The sequence below is a fragment of the Zootoca vivipara genome, chromosome 2 (genome assembly GCF_965207765.1).
Source record: "Zootoca vivipara chromosome 2, rZooViv2.hap1.1, whole genome shotgun sequence".
NCBI classification, from domain to species: Eukaryota; Metazoa; Chordata; class Lepidosauria; order Squamata; family Lacertidae; genus Zootoca; species Zootoca vivipara.
Window position 1 is genome coordinate 38,660,333 of NC_142584.1, and position 14,737 is coordinate 38,675,069.

At 45.3% G+C, this 14,737-nt stretch overlaps 1 protein-coding gene across 3 annotated transcripts in view; it reads left to right on the forward strand.

The window, feature by feature from the left end:
• Positions 1-897: 897 nt before the first annotated feature.
• The window catches only part of SHISA6 (shisa family member 6), a 256,361-nt gene continuing 242,521 nt past the window's right edge, over positions 898-14,737 (forward strand). For all 3 annotated transcript variants that reach the window (XM_088661671.1, XM_088661673.1, XM_088661672.1), the window contains exons 1-2: positions 898-1,275; positions 1,808-2,737. In XM_088661671.1, coding sequence (XP_088517797.1) covers positions 2,082-2,737 — 656 coding nt within the window. In that variant the 5' untranslated portion in view covers positions 898-1,275; positions 1,808-2,081. The remainder of the gene's footprint in view (positions 1,276-1,807; positions 2,738-14,737) is intronic.

The following is a 14,737-nucleotide window of genomic DNA, read 5'->3' on the forward strand; positions in this document are numbered from 1 at the left end:
GATGTGCTCATTTACTACATAAAAGGATACCCTTCTGCTTGAGCATTCAGAAATACAAGCTCTCACCTGCAGAACGAACTGACCCAATGCAGAATACTATCACTTCGGTTTTGCTGCAGTCGTTTTCACAGATACACTGAATGTGGGGACGGCAGAATTGCATCAACTGCCTCCACTCCATGCTAGACTATCAAATGTGGTGTAGGTTCTGTCTGCATAACCCGGGGGGGGGGGTTGTAAAAAAAAAATAGAGAGAGAGGATACTCAGTCCAGCGTACAAAGCTATGCCTGCACATTGCTACCCGCCTGGCTCTGCTCAGACGTTTCGCTGCATGCATAGAGAGTCTGTCCCTCCACAGGTTCAGTGAAGTGCTGGCTGTTGTGAGAGCAGGTGTGCATGGTATGTAGGTGGTTAAAAGGGGGGGCGGGTGGCAAATGGGTATCTTTCCCCACTCTTTCAGAACATGATTGAAGATGAAGTGGGAGGAGTCTCATACCTGCTCCTGAGATTGAGCGGGAAAGTGCAGCGTCTTCATTCACTTGCACTTGCCAAGGTGTGCTCGGCTCCTGCATGCGGCACAGACGCCTCTGTTTCCACAAAACAGCCTCCCCACAACCACGCCCCGAAGGTCCAGGCCACAGAGCAGCGCCCAGGACCTCACACAGGGCACGTTCATGGGGCCCTTTAGACCAGCCCTCCCTCTCCCCGCCCCCCTCTTTCAGCTCCGTGACAAACCCATCCCGATATAACTTGTGGACACGCGCTTCCCACCCCACCACCGCGCCTTCTTACTACCATTCAGTTAAGGAAGGTGGCTCCGGCGAGGGGGGGGTGTACGCCCGCCTTTTTCCCGCCTCCGGGCGCTGAGGGGGGGGGGAAGGAAGCCTTCTTTCGCCAGTCCTGCAGAGGGTGGCCTCTGTAGGAAGGGAGCCCGAGAGCGGGGCAGGGCAGGGGTCTTTGGGCCTCGCCTCCCCACTCCGAAAGGCGGACTCTGTCCTGAGCCCCCCCCCCCAAGCTCCCTCGGCCGTCGGCCCCTGGCGCCGCGGGGCTGCGACTCCTTCGCAGGGGGCCGGGACTGGGCGGGCCTAGAGAGGGAGGCAGGCGGGAGAGGCGGCGGCTCCTCGCGCAGCCTCTAGCTGTCCCCGCCCGCTCGACAGCAGCAGCTCCGCTCGAGCCCGTGTGAGCAGCGGCGGCGCAGGCAGCTCCGGCCAGCGCTCGGCGACGAGGATGCCCAGCCCGGCACCTCCGCAGTGCTCCCGCTCCGCCCCGGCATGGTGAGTGAGGGAAGGCAGGCAGGAGTACGCGCAGGGTTGGCGGGCAAGGGCGAGGGAAGAAAGAAAGAGAGGAGGGGACGGAAGGTGGCCGGCCAGGGCTGCGTTCCGCGCAGCCTGCCAGCTCCTGCCCAAGAGTCGCTGCTGCTGCTGCTGCTGCTGCTAGTGGTGCTTCTTCTCGCCAGAGACGGTGCCAAGGGAATTCCCTGCCCGGTGAGCTTCTGGGAGCTGTTGCTGCCCCGCTCTCCGCTTCGGCACTATTCTGTCCGGGCACAGCAGCCACACCTGCCTGCCCTCCTCTTCTTCCGTGGTACCCATGCCAGCTTGGGAGGGAGGTTTTCCTTCCACACCGAAGGCGACCCTCTGCCTGGATCTCTTCCCCCACCCCCGCTCTTAACACTCTGGCCGCTTGCAGTAGGCCCCCTTGGAGGGGCAGCTGCTGCAGCACCCCCTGACACGTCGACACCCCCCCCCTTTTCCCTTGCTCATTTTCTCCTGGGCCAGGTAGCCTCTGATGTCCTCTTCTCTCTTATAGCCCATCACAGGAGGAGCTGTGATCAGGTCGGGACTTTCCGAGTAAGAAGAGCCCATTCTTGCTCCAAAGCAGCCAAGTCGTGCCTCTTGCTTCTTGCCGGGATGAAGAGGCATCTCCAGAGATGGAGGATGGATCTGGGCTGCTGCCAGTGAAGCGCCACTGAGGAGCTCCTGATTCCTACCCCTGTTCACCATCCATGGAGTGGCAGAGCCGAGATCCTTGATTGGGCTGGGCAGAGCCCTCTGCCTCCCACCTTTTGCTCCTCCGGCTCACCATGGGGTGGAGGCATCTCCTGTTGCTCCTGCCTCTTGCCCTGTACGCCTTGGCACTGCTGCTAACCACACAGGCAGCTGGGCCCCTACGGACACCCAAGGGCAACCGGACACAGGGGGCAGCAGCCCCCCGGCGGCCATACAAGCCGGCCAAGGAGCAACAGAACCAGACGCTAGCCAGCACACCACCATCTCCTGTGGCAGCTGGTAGTGGGGGAAACCGTGGGCGCAGTCCAGCAAAGGTGCCCTCCAACGTCAGTGCAGGCAGCTCTGTGCCAGCGTATGAGACATGCATGGGCTACTATGATGTGAGCGGGCAGTGGGACAAGGAGTTTGAGTGCAACAATTCCCAGAAGGATTTCCGCTACTGTTGCGGCACCTGCTATTACCGTTTTTGCTGCAACAAGCGCTCTGAGAAGCTGAATCAGGATAGGTGCCGGAATCAGGGCCCGCGCCCCAACACAGATCTAATGACCCCCGCCACCAGTAATGATGGACCTGGAGGTATACCCAATGGGTATGACCCAAATGAGGACAACACGAATGCCACCGTCTACATTTCATGTGGTGCCGTTGCCTTTGTTGTCATTGCAGGCATTTTTGCCAAGGTGGCCTATGACAAAGCACGACAGCCACCGCAGGAGATGAACATCCACAGGTGAGAACAGGGTGTGGATTCTGTACCTATTTACCTCCCCCATGACCTGTGCAATGAAAACGCATTAGTGAGAGTGAAGTATGAGCACTCAGTAATGACAGCATCTTACAGCATGGGAAGAATCCCCCTTCTCACAGAAATGCAGCTACTTCCCTCACCTTAAGTGATTAACAGTGGCCCAACTTTTTTCTCCTTATAAATGGGTTGACTGTATTCCTTGATCTTCCATAGATCTCTGCTGTCCTGCAGGGAATGGAAGAAATAGTTCTCTTTAGGGCTCTTGAGCCAGTCCTTTCACCTGCTGTACAGCATAGTTCCTTCTGTGGCCCAAGGAGCTAAGTACAGATGTAAAACTACTTTCTGGAAGAGATTGCCCCATATCCAGGCACCATACAGATCCCAAAAGAAATTGCTTTACAGCCAAGTAAGAGTAAGGAGTGGACAATTTCCCAGGACAATTTCCTCCTTTGCTCAGAATCTTCTTACCTCCATGTGGAGATCCATATATAGAGTCTTGCATGTTATACCATATATTCATACTTCTTCACTTTTGTATTCTTGTTCAGTGAACAATAATAATAATAATATACCATTTTCGTAACAAGGACAGGACATGCTATTGGGAAGTAGGTTTTCATTTCCAATTCTGGAAAAGGAGGTTGCTTAAAACACACACACTTCTCTGCTTCTTTAGTTTAACACTGGGTTAATAAAACAGACATAATGAACAGAAGTTAATTTGTACTGTAAGTGCAAATGTTTAAAATGGGTCTTCTAGTAAGAAGACTATAATGGATTCTGAACTAGTTACATTGAGATATGTATGTGGAGAGGGAGTTATGTTTTTAAAACTACTTATTCAAACTCGGATTACACAGAGTTACAAAGGAAAATGTATGCATCATCACTTATAATAACTGTGGTGGAATTTACTCTTGAAAGAAATAAGTGTTTTCTTTAGGCTAGCTAGGCTGCGGAGGAGAAACAGAGAATCTTCTTATCTGAGATTCAGCTATCTATATCTTGCTGCAGTTGGGGGAGCACCTTCTAAATGGATGGTGTAGGTGTCTCAATTCTCCAGCAATTGTGAGCATTATTTTATAGGCCAATTACCGTAACCACCTGGCAAGTCTTACTTTGTAGGCTTTGAATCTAAGACCTTTAAATTTACTTCTTCAAAATTCAAAAACCTTTAAATGTGCTAACTGCAACAATCTTGATAAGGTCCTGAAATTAACAGGTGTTTAACCTTTTGTAATCTACCCCCATCTCTGACGTGTCCTTCAAATCCTCCATTTCTTCCAACCTTGTATGTTGTATCTACCTTTCGGCCATTTAGATTATTAACTTGCATTATCTCCACAGCAAAGCACACACTTACATAATACCAAGCAGGCCTTAAGTAAGGAAATAGCTGCCCACAGTCAACAATGCTGAATGTCTTAAAAGCACAAATGAGGGAACCCCCTCCTTTCACATTTCAGCACTGCAGCTAAATATTAACTCTACATGAATGCACTGTTTTCTATGTTGCCTTTGTTTCATATTAAAACAGGCTTCACTATCTTTTCACCCTCTTCAGACACCTCTTCAGATAAACACAAAACATGGACAGGGATTTTCCTTGCACCCATCCTAGTTTGTCTGTTCAGCACTGGACAGTTCCCTTTATATTGGTTAAGCTGTACAAGCAGCTCACTGGGCTTCTGTTTTACATCTCACACGGGTTCCATCTGTTCTCCCCAAACTTAAACAACTGTTGCTGTCTACTATAACTATTCCTCTTATTCCTCTTTCCGCCCTCCCCTTTGACACCTGTTCATCCTTCATCACTCCACAGCCCACCCAACCCTCAGTATCTTGGCACAAACACATATTCACTCCCTGGGTTCTCTGATCCCAGTGTTCCCCATTGGTACTTCCTTGTGGCTAGCACTCTGTGTGCCTAGTTACTTCTTGTTTGTAGTGCTCAAAAGCTAGAGAAAAGGGAAAGTTTTCCTTCTCCCACGCTAACTGCAACAGGACTCACCTTACTGTGTCTGTTACCAAGCTACTCTTGTCACATACCCCTTGATATTTTGGGAGGGAGACCCATCGCTCTGCATTTTGATAGATTTGTTTCTCTGTTGTTTTAATTCTACTATAGTTTAAATACTTTCAAGCTATTATCTTTTATATGTTTTTAGCTTTCTGTATTTTATCTCTGTTGTTCTGATTTCTGTAAGCCGCCTTGAGTCCCAGTCTTGATAAAAGGCAACATATAAATAGATACAATAATAATAATAATAATAATAATAATAATAATAGTAACCCTGTATTCCTCCCTCATTAGCTGCAATTATAAGCAACTATTCCAACTCCTTCTATTTTTCAGCACTTCTGGGGTATTATAAAGTAACACTTGAATGCTAAAGATGACACACAGGTTTTTTTCCCAAAAAGAGAATGGTAGGGAGTGTTGCGTAGCAGGAATACATTTGAAATGTGTAAAGTCATATGTGTGCCCTTCATTTTACCTCTGTGAATGACCACCACCTCTCTCCAGCTGACATGCACCATTGAGGCAGGACCCCAGAACCATGCCAAATTATTAAAATTTGGGCATATGTGCCTCACAAATGTAAGCATGTAAAATAATTTATATTGAGATATATTTTAAAAATATGCAACAAGAACAATCTACCTAACGGAGAGAAGAAACTGTCATTGCACAACTATCATTCAAGTCATCAGTTAATGACTGTGTTTTGTCAAAATACTTGACCACAATTTTTAAAGTGAAAGACAAGTGTCCTTTCCCTAGTTGCATGGAATACCAGCATGCCTATAGGTAAATTCTCAAGACAGCCCCCATCCCTGCAGAAGCCTCCATTTATAGACTTTTTTTCTGATCTACGAGACCTAAAAACAATTTCCTTTAATTTCTCTCTTTTGCCTACTATCTAACATGCAGTGAAGGGCAACTAACTCATCAGCTGGTACAAGTTATCACAGCTACACATACACCACACACTGAATCCGAACCTTCCTGACAAACCTCAGCTGCAACTGCAATCTTAAGGTTTCTATTCTGAAGGGTTATGCCAGGACAGAGTTTGAATCTAGAACACCCTTGGCTCTTAGTCAGTACATTATGGTTGCTCATACTTATGCCACACACCTCAAAATTGACACAGTCAGAAAGTGGGGGTCAAAAATGATTTTTATTGCAGTTTGGGTAGAGTCCTGGTGGCTAGCAGGAGCTGAGTGTGTGCGTCTTTGGCGTATAATACTGAAAGAGGCTCTTGTTTGTTTCGATGGCTGTTTTGCTGAAGCCAGCATGTCTCAGTGAACAAATGACATCTCTGATGAATTTGGAAACCTAGCACATGTTCCTCTTTTCCCACATGTTCCTTTTGCTACATATAATGCCAGGGGGTTGGAGACCTCCCATTAAAATCATAGGGAGCCCTGTCAGCCCTGTCTAAACACCTCTTGTCATTTCTATCCTTTTGAAGTTCCCATTTGCTTTTTTAAAAGATGAATTCTAAATTGTGAAATGAATCACCTGTATGGAGATGAAGGGCATGAAAGAATGAATGACAGAGTGCGCGTTTGGGGGGAGGGTGTGTGACTTCAAATATCTTTGAAAAGAGTTGATTGACTTTTATTATTAGAATATAGTAGATGACAAAAGATTATGCCTTTCAGAGATGTTTAACCTAAATTTGATCAACAGTGGCACAATAGTTTAAATATTGTGAAGCACTGATCCAGCTTTCTGGATGGGGTGGAGAATCTCTTCTAGCTCAAGGGCCACATTACCTTGTGGGCCACATGCCTGTGATGGGCAGGGCTAGAAGTGGGAAGAGCAGTGGATTTTACTCTTACCTTCATACAGATGTTCCCCTATATTCCATCCAGAGGCTTTGTGCATGTACATACAGATATCTATTTATTCGTGCTACATCCAGACAAGCAAAAGGCACTATTACAGTTCAGAGATACATGGCATCTGGCAAAAGCACTTGAGGAGGACACAGAGTAAGGTCAGGGGAGGACATGGCCTTATGGCATTCCCGAGAGAGGGGGGGGGCCTAGATGGCCACATATCTGAGGTTCCCCACTCCTGCACTAGGGGCTGCATGGTCTGTTGTTTGTCTCTGATGCCACCAAGGCGTGTCAATTCTTGATACCATGACTAGTATGCTCCTGTATCTCACAGTTATACACAGGTCTTGAGCCTCTAGAGATGACTAAATGGTGAAAAGTTGGGGGATAGGAACAGGAATGTTGCGTCTGTTCTCATGAGCTCTGATGGAATGTTGGTGATGCAGATGGAACAGGGAAGACAGTAATGGTTGGTTGCATTCCAAACTGGGTTGGGGACTAGGCAGTCAGTCATCCAGCAATTGCAAGCACCTTTCCAGATTCAAATGTGTGATGAATACAATACTTGCAGCAAATAGCACAATGGTTTAACTTAAAACTGTTTTCTTTAAAAAATATATTTAAAAGCTTATTATATGCCCAGTGCTGTTTCTATGGATTTTAGTGGGAAGGATATCCAGCCCTAAATTGTAATGGATTTCACTTAGTTTAGAATTTGATAGAGGGCATGTAGGTACTGTGACAATTCTTATTTAGCTCTTTGAGGAAGCAGCATTAGCTCAGTGAGAGGAACTTCCAGGTGGATACCAGGCCTGTTAGTTGCTTCTGACACAATTGAAATCTCATCTGTGCATGAAGAATTGCCACTGCTGGTGGGTCTTGTGAAGAGTGCATTTCACAACTAGGAAGAAAAACTTGTTTCTGTCACTATCTTTCTAAAAAAGCAACACTATCCATGTTCTTGGAGTGTGGCATTTCCCAATCAACATTCAAGATGATTTTTTAAAAATAGTTATAAGTGAGATTAGTTGGCATAAGATAGATAGATAAACTTTATTTCGGCCATAGGCCCATAATGTTGGCATAAGTCTATGTGCATATATTTCTTACTATATCCAGGAAGGGTTCCAATCTATAGAAAACATAATGTGGCTCAAGTGTTGGATAAAGCATGGATTGTAGTTTTGAATTGCCTAGAGCAAAACGAAGAACTTCTAAACAATATTAAAATTTATTTATAAAGGCAAAATTCCAGGCATATTAAAAGAAACATAAAATAGCCTCCTGAGCATTTCACCAATATCATCTACATTTTTTAAAAAAAATACTTTTTTAAAAAATACTTGGGGCTCCTATGTTAATTGCATATAAACATAACTACCTTTTTCATTCAGTCAGGATGCAAAATATAAGAGGAAGAATCATGTTCGTATTGTCATAACAGGTGGACTCTACAGTTTTTCTCTTCTCCTTCATAGAATCATAGAATTGCAGAGTTGGAAGGAACCCTTTGGGTCATCTACGCCAACTCCCTTCAATGCAAGAATCACAACTAAAAAAATCCCTGACAAATAGCCACCCAACCCTGTTTAAAAACTACCACCACCGCCCTTCCACTGTCAAACAGGTTTTACAGAAAATTATTCCTAATTGTTAGTCAGGATCTCCTTTAGTCAGTCCCCGTTATGGTTACTTGCTTAACCATATTCATACGTTTTATTTACGGTAACTTACTTCTGACTACATAGGTACTTATGGCAAGGTGAATTTTAGAAGTCTTTTCATGCTTGTTGTTTGGTGAGCACAGATCGTGCAACCGTGAAGGTTTCCTTTTAGCCTTCATGTTCTGCAATTCCGAACTCTGCTGTTAGACTTTCCCCAGAGCTTCCCCCTCCATAAAATGATCTGGATTCTAAACTAATTCTGCTACTGAGGAATATAGCCCAGAAATAGCTGTGCAATGATCTTGCCCAAGTAAAGAAAAGATTTGTACTTGTTGGCTCTGCCATTTCTGCCTCTTTCACACATGTTAGTTTAAATGGTGGGACTTCAGCCTTGAGTGGATTATTGTAAACAGAGTTGGTCTGCCTCAGAATCAACGAGTGTGTCTCTGTGTGTGTATACCAAAAAGTGCTCTAAATCAGGCCCCATATATGTTTAAGTCTGCACCCGAAACACACAAAACACACAAAAACTGTGCATACTTTGATCTCACCATACTCCAGTGATACTTGGTGGATATTTCAGGGTATGCTGCATTTTTTTTGATGTGGCTATGGATGGAACGCTGCACACCTTATCTGTCTTCCTCCTATCTAATTAATTTCCCTGAAATGTGGCAGCTTTATATTTTGCGGTCTCCGAAGTTAAGTTTTCATCTTCTAGTACTTACTAATGTTGCTTCCTTTTCTCCTGCTTCTGTTAAATTCATATTGAAACTCTTGTTCACATTGGCAGATGCTTCTGGGATTCCTCCAAAGCACAAATTCTTTTGTGCCATGAGCTTTTGCTCACATTTGCATTATCCTGGGCTAGTGCAAATCCATAGGTCATTTTTATATTAGATGTGCACTGCTGCACAACAGACTCTGGTGATTTTGCATGTAACTGCAACATCCCTATATTTCACTCTCAGGAACAGTGTTGGCAGCTGGCTGCCTCACATCACTCAGCATTCCTAACTGGGCATTTATTCTGGTTACAGGTAGGTAGCCGTGTTGGTCTGGGTCGAAGTAAAATAAAAAAATTCCTTCAGTAGCACCTTAAAGACCAACTAAGTTTTTATTTTGGTATGAGCTTTCGTGTGCATGCACACTTCTTCAGATACAGTGAAATAGAAGTCCCCAGGCACTTATGTAGAGAAGGGGTGGGGAGGGGTGGGGATGGGGAGGGGAGATCACTCAGAAGGGTGGTGGAAGTGGGCATTAATTGTAGTGTTGGATCGGCAGGAGCCAACACTTCAGATGTAGCTTGAGAGAACTGTAGTATTTTTCTACCCAGAAATAAGTTTGAACTCTACCTTTTTGTCACATAACAATCAAACTCGCCTGTAAATGTGTTACTTCTCTAAGCCATACCTTATGATTCTTAGCCCCTGTAAGTCATATACTGATTTGTTGTTAGCCATGATTTGGCTATGTGTGACAGAGGAGATGTTGGTAATGTACTGGCTGTTGGACTTACCTTTATCGCCAATTGTAACTAGAGATTTAGGGAGGGGGGACAGAAGTCATTTGGCCATGTAGAAACACCAACATACTTTCACTTCAGGAATGTGACCCTGGCCTGCTAAACATGTACAGTGGTACCTCGGGTTACAGACGCTTCAGGTTACAGACGCTTCAGGTTACAGATTCCGCTAACCCAGAAATAGTACCTCGGGTTAAGAACTTTGCTTCAGGATGAGAACAGAAATTGTGCGGCAGTGGCACGGCAGCAGCAAGAGGCCCCATTAGCTAAAGTGGTTAAGAACAGTTTCAGGTTAAGAACGGACCTCCAGAACGAATTAAGTTCTTAACCCGAGGTACCACTGTGCTGCCCACAGCCATCACACTCAGCTGAGATAATTTTAGTTGCCAGCTGTGTTTTCATTTCTGTTGCTAGAGTTTGGTTGTGTAATGTTGTTGTGGACCTCTGAATTAGAGTGGCATTTCTGCGATGGTCTGTGTACATCTCTCCGCAGCATCCCTTACTTGAGACTCTAGTTACAGACAGGATCCAGGAACAAGAGATGCTACAACAGAAATGCTACTAATTTTGCTGAGCCTGCAGTTTTGCTTTGGGTCAGCCTTGATTTTCCCCATCAAATTATTCTTCCCTCTCATGCACAAGCACCTACATACAAGAAGTAATGGGGACTAACCATTAGTGAGGTGCATTTCAATGGATTTCTATTAATTTCCTGCCTCTATATAGTGCACCAAGCTAATAACATTACAAGCTGGAATTCATTCAGAGCTTTTTGAAGCTTTGCTAATTAGGAGGAAACCTGCCAGTGCCAATGGGCCTGTATTGGTGTTTTAAAGAAAACTCTGACTCCATCCATCGCTTAAGCTTTGCTGAGGTCTACACAGTCACAGGAATGTTCCTCTCTCACGCCCTGACTGAATTTTATAGTATAAGTTAACGTTCCATGGCCCTTTCCAGTTTCCTAGCCAAAAGCTGCTATTTCTACACAGGAATACCATTGACACATGATGCAGAGTGTGTGTCTTTTGTACCCAAGAATTTCAAGTAGAAAATGTAATTAAAACACAAAACAGTCCAATGTTTGGAGCTAGCAATGCTTGATGTCAACTGGCCATACTACCGGTAGCATCTCCACTAGAAAGGCAGCTGCTCTTTCACATGAGGTCCCCCTGGGTGTCATGCTTCAGTCTGTTTGTCTTCTTTACTAACCCCCTTTCAAAGTGACGGTGGCTCTTCAATGTGCACGCTTATTATGATACATGAATGTGAGTAATCTCAGTACTTGAACCTGCAGCCCACTCACTCGGCACGTACATTGTGAACCACCAACGTATGCCCTTCTCAACAGCCATAAGCAGGATACAATAGTACACAGACAGATTCACAAACAGACACATGCACACAGAGCTCTAAAGCCTGAAACATGCACCATTCAGTAACTTTTTATTTTTATTTTTACAAATGACACCTGAAACATTTTTTTAACATGTGCTCCCAAATCTTCTCTTGGAAACTCTCTGTAACACCGCAGGAAATGCATAGATTTGCCTATATGTTTGGGTTCTGGAGGGGAAATGGAAGAGATGGGCAGGGAAGTGGGGCATTGAACTGAATATCTGCTTCCCGTGAAGTGTGGTGTAACATATATTCAGGAACCTAGGAAGTTTTCAGTACTGTGCTGTTAAAACCGATGAGTATATAAACCAGGCCAGAATCAATTTGACAAACGGGCTGCCTGCTTGGATAGCATTTTGAACTTTCCATGACACTCAGGCAGCCTGAAGATGGGTACCAGACTGACCGATGAATGGCAGATAGTTCAGCAAAATCCTGACAGCCTGTTCCTCATCCTCCCCTCCCTCTGTGTCCCACGGGAGATTCATCCTTTCAGGTGAGCTGCCCAGTTGTCTGCATGAATAAGCTCTGACAGCCTCTTGCCTCTGGCCAGGCAGCATAAAAAGTGAGTATAGGAAGCCACTGTTATCTCTTGGAAGGCTGTGATGGATTTCAGCAAGATCACCACCACATAGGCCCAATTCCAGCACATAGATTTGCATGAAAGGACTCTTCCTACTCAAGAAGGGCTTGGTTTCAAATGTTTCAGTTAGAATACTTTGTCTTTGGGCCTTGGCTTTTCCTGAAGTCTTCTTCACAAAGTCACACAAATAGTGTGAAGTCTTCGTCACACTGTTGCTACAATTGAGCAATCTCTCATGTCAATATACAGTGTAGATCAGGCATCCCCAAACTTCGGCCCTCCAGATGTTTTGGACTACAATTCCCATCATCCCTCACCACTGGTCCTATTGGCTAAGGATCATGGGAGTTGTAGGCCAAAACATCTGGAGGGCCGCAGTTTGGGGATGCCTGGTGTAGATTCTCCCTCAAGGAAGCAGAATCTTAGTGGGGGAGTTAATGGATGCTCATGCAAACAATAGGCCGACTATGGTCATTCACAGAAACAATCCTGTTCCTTGCATAATTGCATGGCAAAGAGGAGTTGACCAGTGATAGCTACTTATTTCATGTGCATCAACGATACACAAAAGATAGTCATTGATGCCAACTGCTCACATGTTTTGGCAATGAGTAGAAGGTGTCCTATGCACTGTCCTTATATTAATCTATGGCTTCAGTCATGGGTATGAGAGGGATGCAGTGCAAATGTTATCGCCCACCCAGATCTGGGTAACTTTTCACTGAAAGGGCTGCCACACAATAGTTAATAATAATAATAATAATTTATTCTTTATACCCTGCCCATCTGGCTGGATTTCCCCAGCCACTCTGGGCAGCTTCCAACAAAATCTTAAAATACAATGGTCTGTTAAACATTAAAAGCTTCCCTAAACAGGGCTGCCTTCAGATGTCTTCTATAAGTCTCGCAGATGTTTTTCTCTTTGACATCTGGTAGGAGGGCATTCCAGAGCGCGGGTGCCACTACCCAGAAGGCCCTCGGCACTGGACCTCAGTGTCCGGGCAGAACGATGGGGTTGGAGACGTTCCTTCAGGTATACTGGACCGAGGCCGTTTAGGGCTTTAAAGGTCAGCACCAACACTTTGAATTGTGCTTGGAAACATACTGGGAGCCAATGTAGATCTTTCAAGACCGGTGTTATGTGGTCTCGATGGCTGCTCCCAGTCACTAGTCTAGCTGCTGCGTTCTGGATTAGTTGTAGTTTCTGGGTCACCTTCAAAGGTAGCCCCACATAGAGTGCATTGCAGTAATCCAAGCGAGTGATAACTAGAGCATGCACCACTCTGGCGAGACAGTCCACGGGCAGATAGGGTCTCAGCCTGCGCACCAGATGAGATTAAGCTGATTAACTGTTATGAGGAAGGTAGGAGCAGAAGAAAGATATTAGACTATGGCTTGTGGGTTTTCACTGTAAACAGCTGGTAAATGGCTACATCTGGACTCAGAAACTGTAGCAGAGTTCTGTTGTACAAAAGGTTACATCTCTCTCTGTGGGACCCTTTGGATTGCTAATAGGAAGAGATTAGCTAGGACCCTCTGTAAATTACCCTGACTCATCTTGGAGAAAACAACAAACATGGACTGGAGGTGGGAGAACGGAGTGAGAGGCAAGGAGGGGGTGCTAAATAAGTTGGAGAGAGAAAAAAAATCATGCTCCTATCACAATTATCAGGGTTAGGGTATCTTACAAAGAGAGGCATGGAGCAGTCTGGAGATACAAAAGAGGTCTAGTTAGTGAGAAGTGGGTTATCTATGGACATTAACCTAAATTTGCAAGGTGATTAGAGGTGTTACCTGGATCAGCTAGGACACCAGGTGCTGGGGGATTAATTAGCTTCATGTACACCTGCTCATGTTTGTGGTTTGCATTGTCCTATTGCTTACCATTATTTTTTCAAGGTCAGTGTTACCTTACCAAGATCAGGTTTATACTACACCTTTTACCTCTGATTTGTCACAATGATAGGTGTACTCATTGCTCTGAGCAAGCTAGATCACACAAACACATAGCCATGGGCCATGTACAAAGTTCCAGCTGAACTGAGCTTCTCAGCAACAACAGCCCATGTTAAGTCAACATAGTTATCTTGCACCCCTGCATTAGAATTCAGCTCCTGAGGATCTCGCTCAAAATTGGATGTGTCATGATGAGCTATTATCTGAAGAGATGAATGTGCATCTACGCCAGCCTGGCTCTCCCATCTGCTCAGATAGGTGAAGCATCCTCTTAGGCAAGATTTGTTTTTCTGATCTAAGATGTATTATTGGCACAAAATGCCTTTCAGTTGTGTCATAGCTCAAGCCTGCAGCGCTTACGCAAGTAAGTAGGCTGCCTTTGGCTCCTGTTGAGATGAGGTTGGCAAGATCAAGCCCCTCATATTTGGTTCTCATTCCCACTGCTCTCTCCTGCAGTTGGGAAACAATCAACTGAAATGCTGCGAGTTGTGTGTGTGGTAGAATAGACGTATCCATCAAGCGTGCATGATATCATACCAGGGAGGAGTTTGCTTCTCTTACTTAAGGTTGTTGGTGACAGGGCATGTGTGTGTGTGTTGGAAGTTGCTCACAAACATCATTGTGATTTAATTAGAAAGCTGCTAATCATCACGCGTTGGGTTTGCATTTGTGGTTCTGTCTTAATGCCAAATGATACAATGTGAGGAAGGAAGTGGCAAAGGGAGAGCATTTCATATTGGCTAGGCTACAGAATGAGCACATGCAGTTTGATAGGTCATTCCTATGGCTGAACAAGCCCGAACCATGGTTTTGTTCATAAATGTGGAATTCTGCTGACACAGGTGCTGTGCTCCCCAAGCTGCTTGGGACAGCCTCACAGCCTTCAGTTCAGATACCAAAACAAAATGTAGACTGCAGCTGTAGCTCCACTTGTGTAATCTAAAGTTGGACAGTGCAGCAGAAAAATGAGTACAGTCATACCTTGGGTTACAGACGCTTCGGGTTGC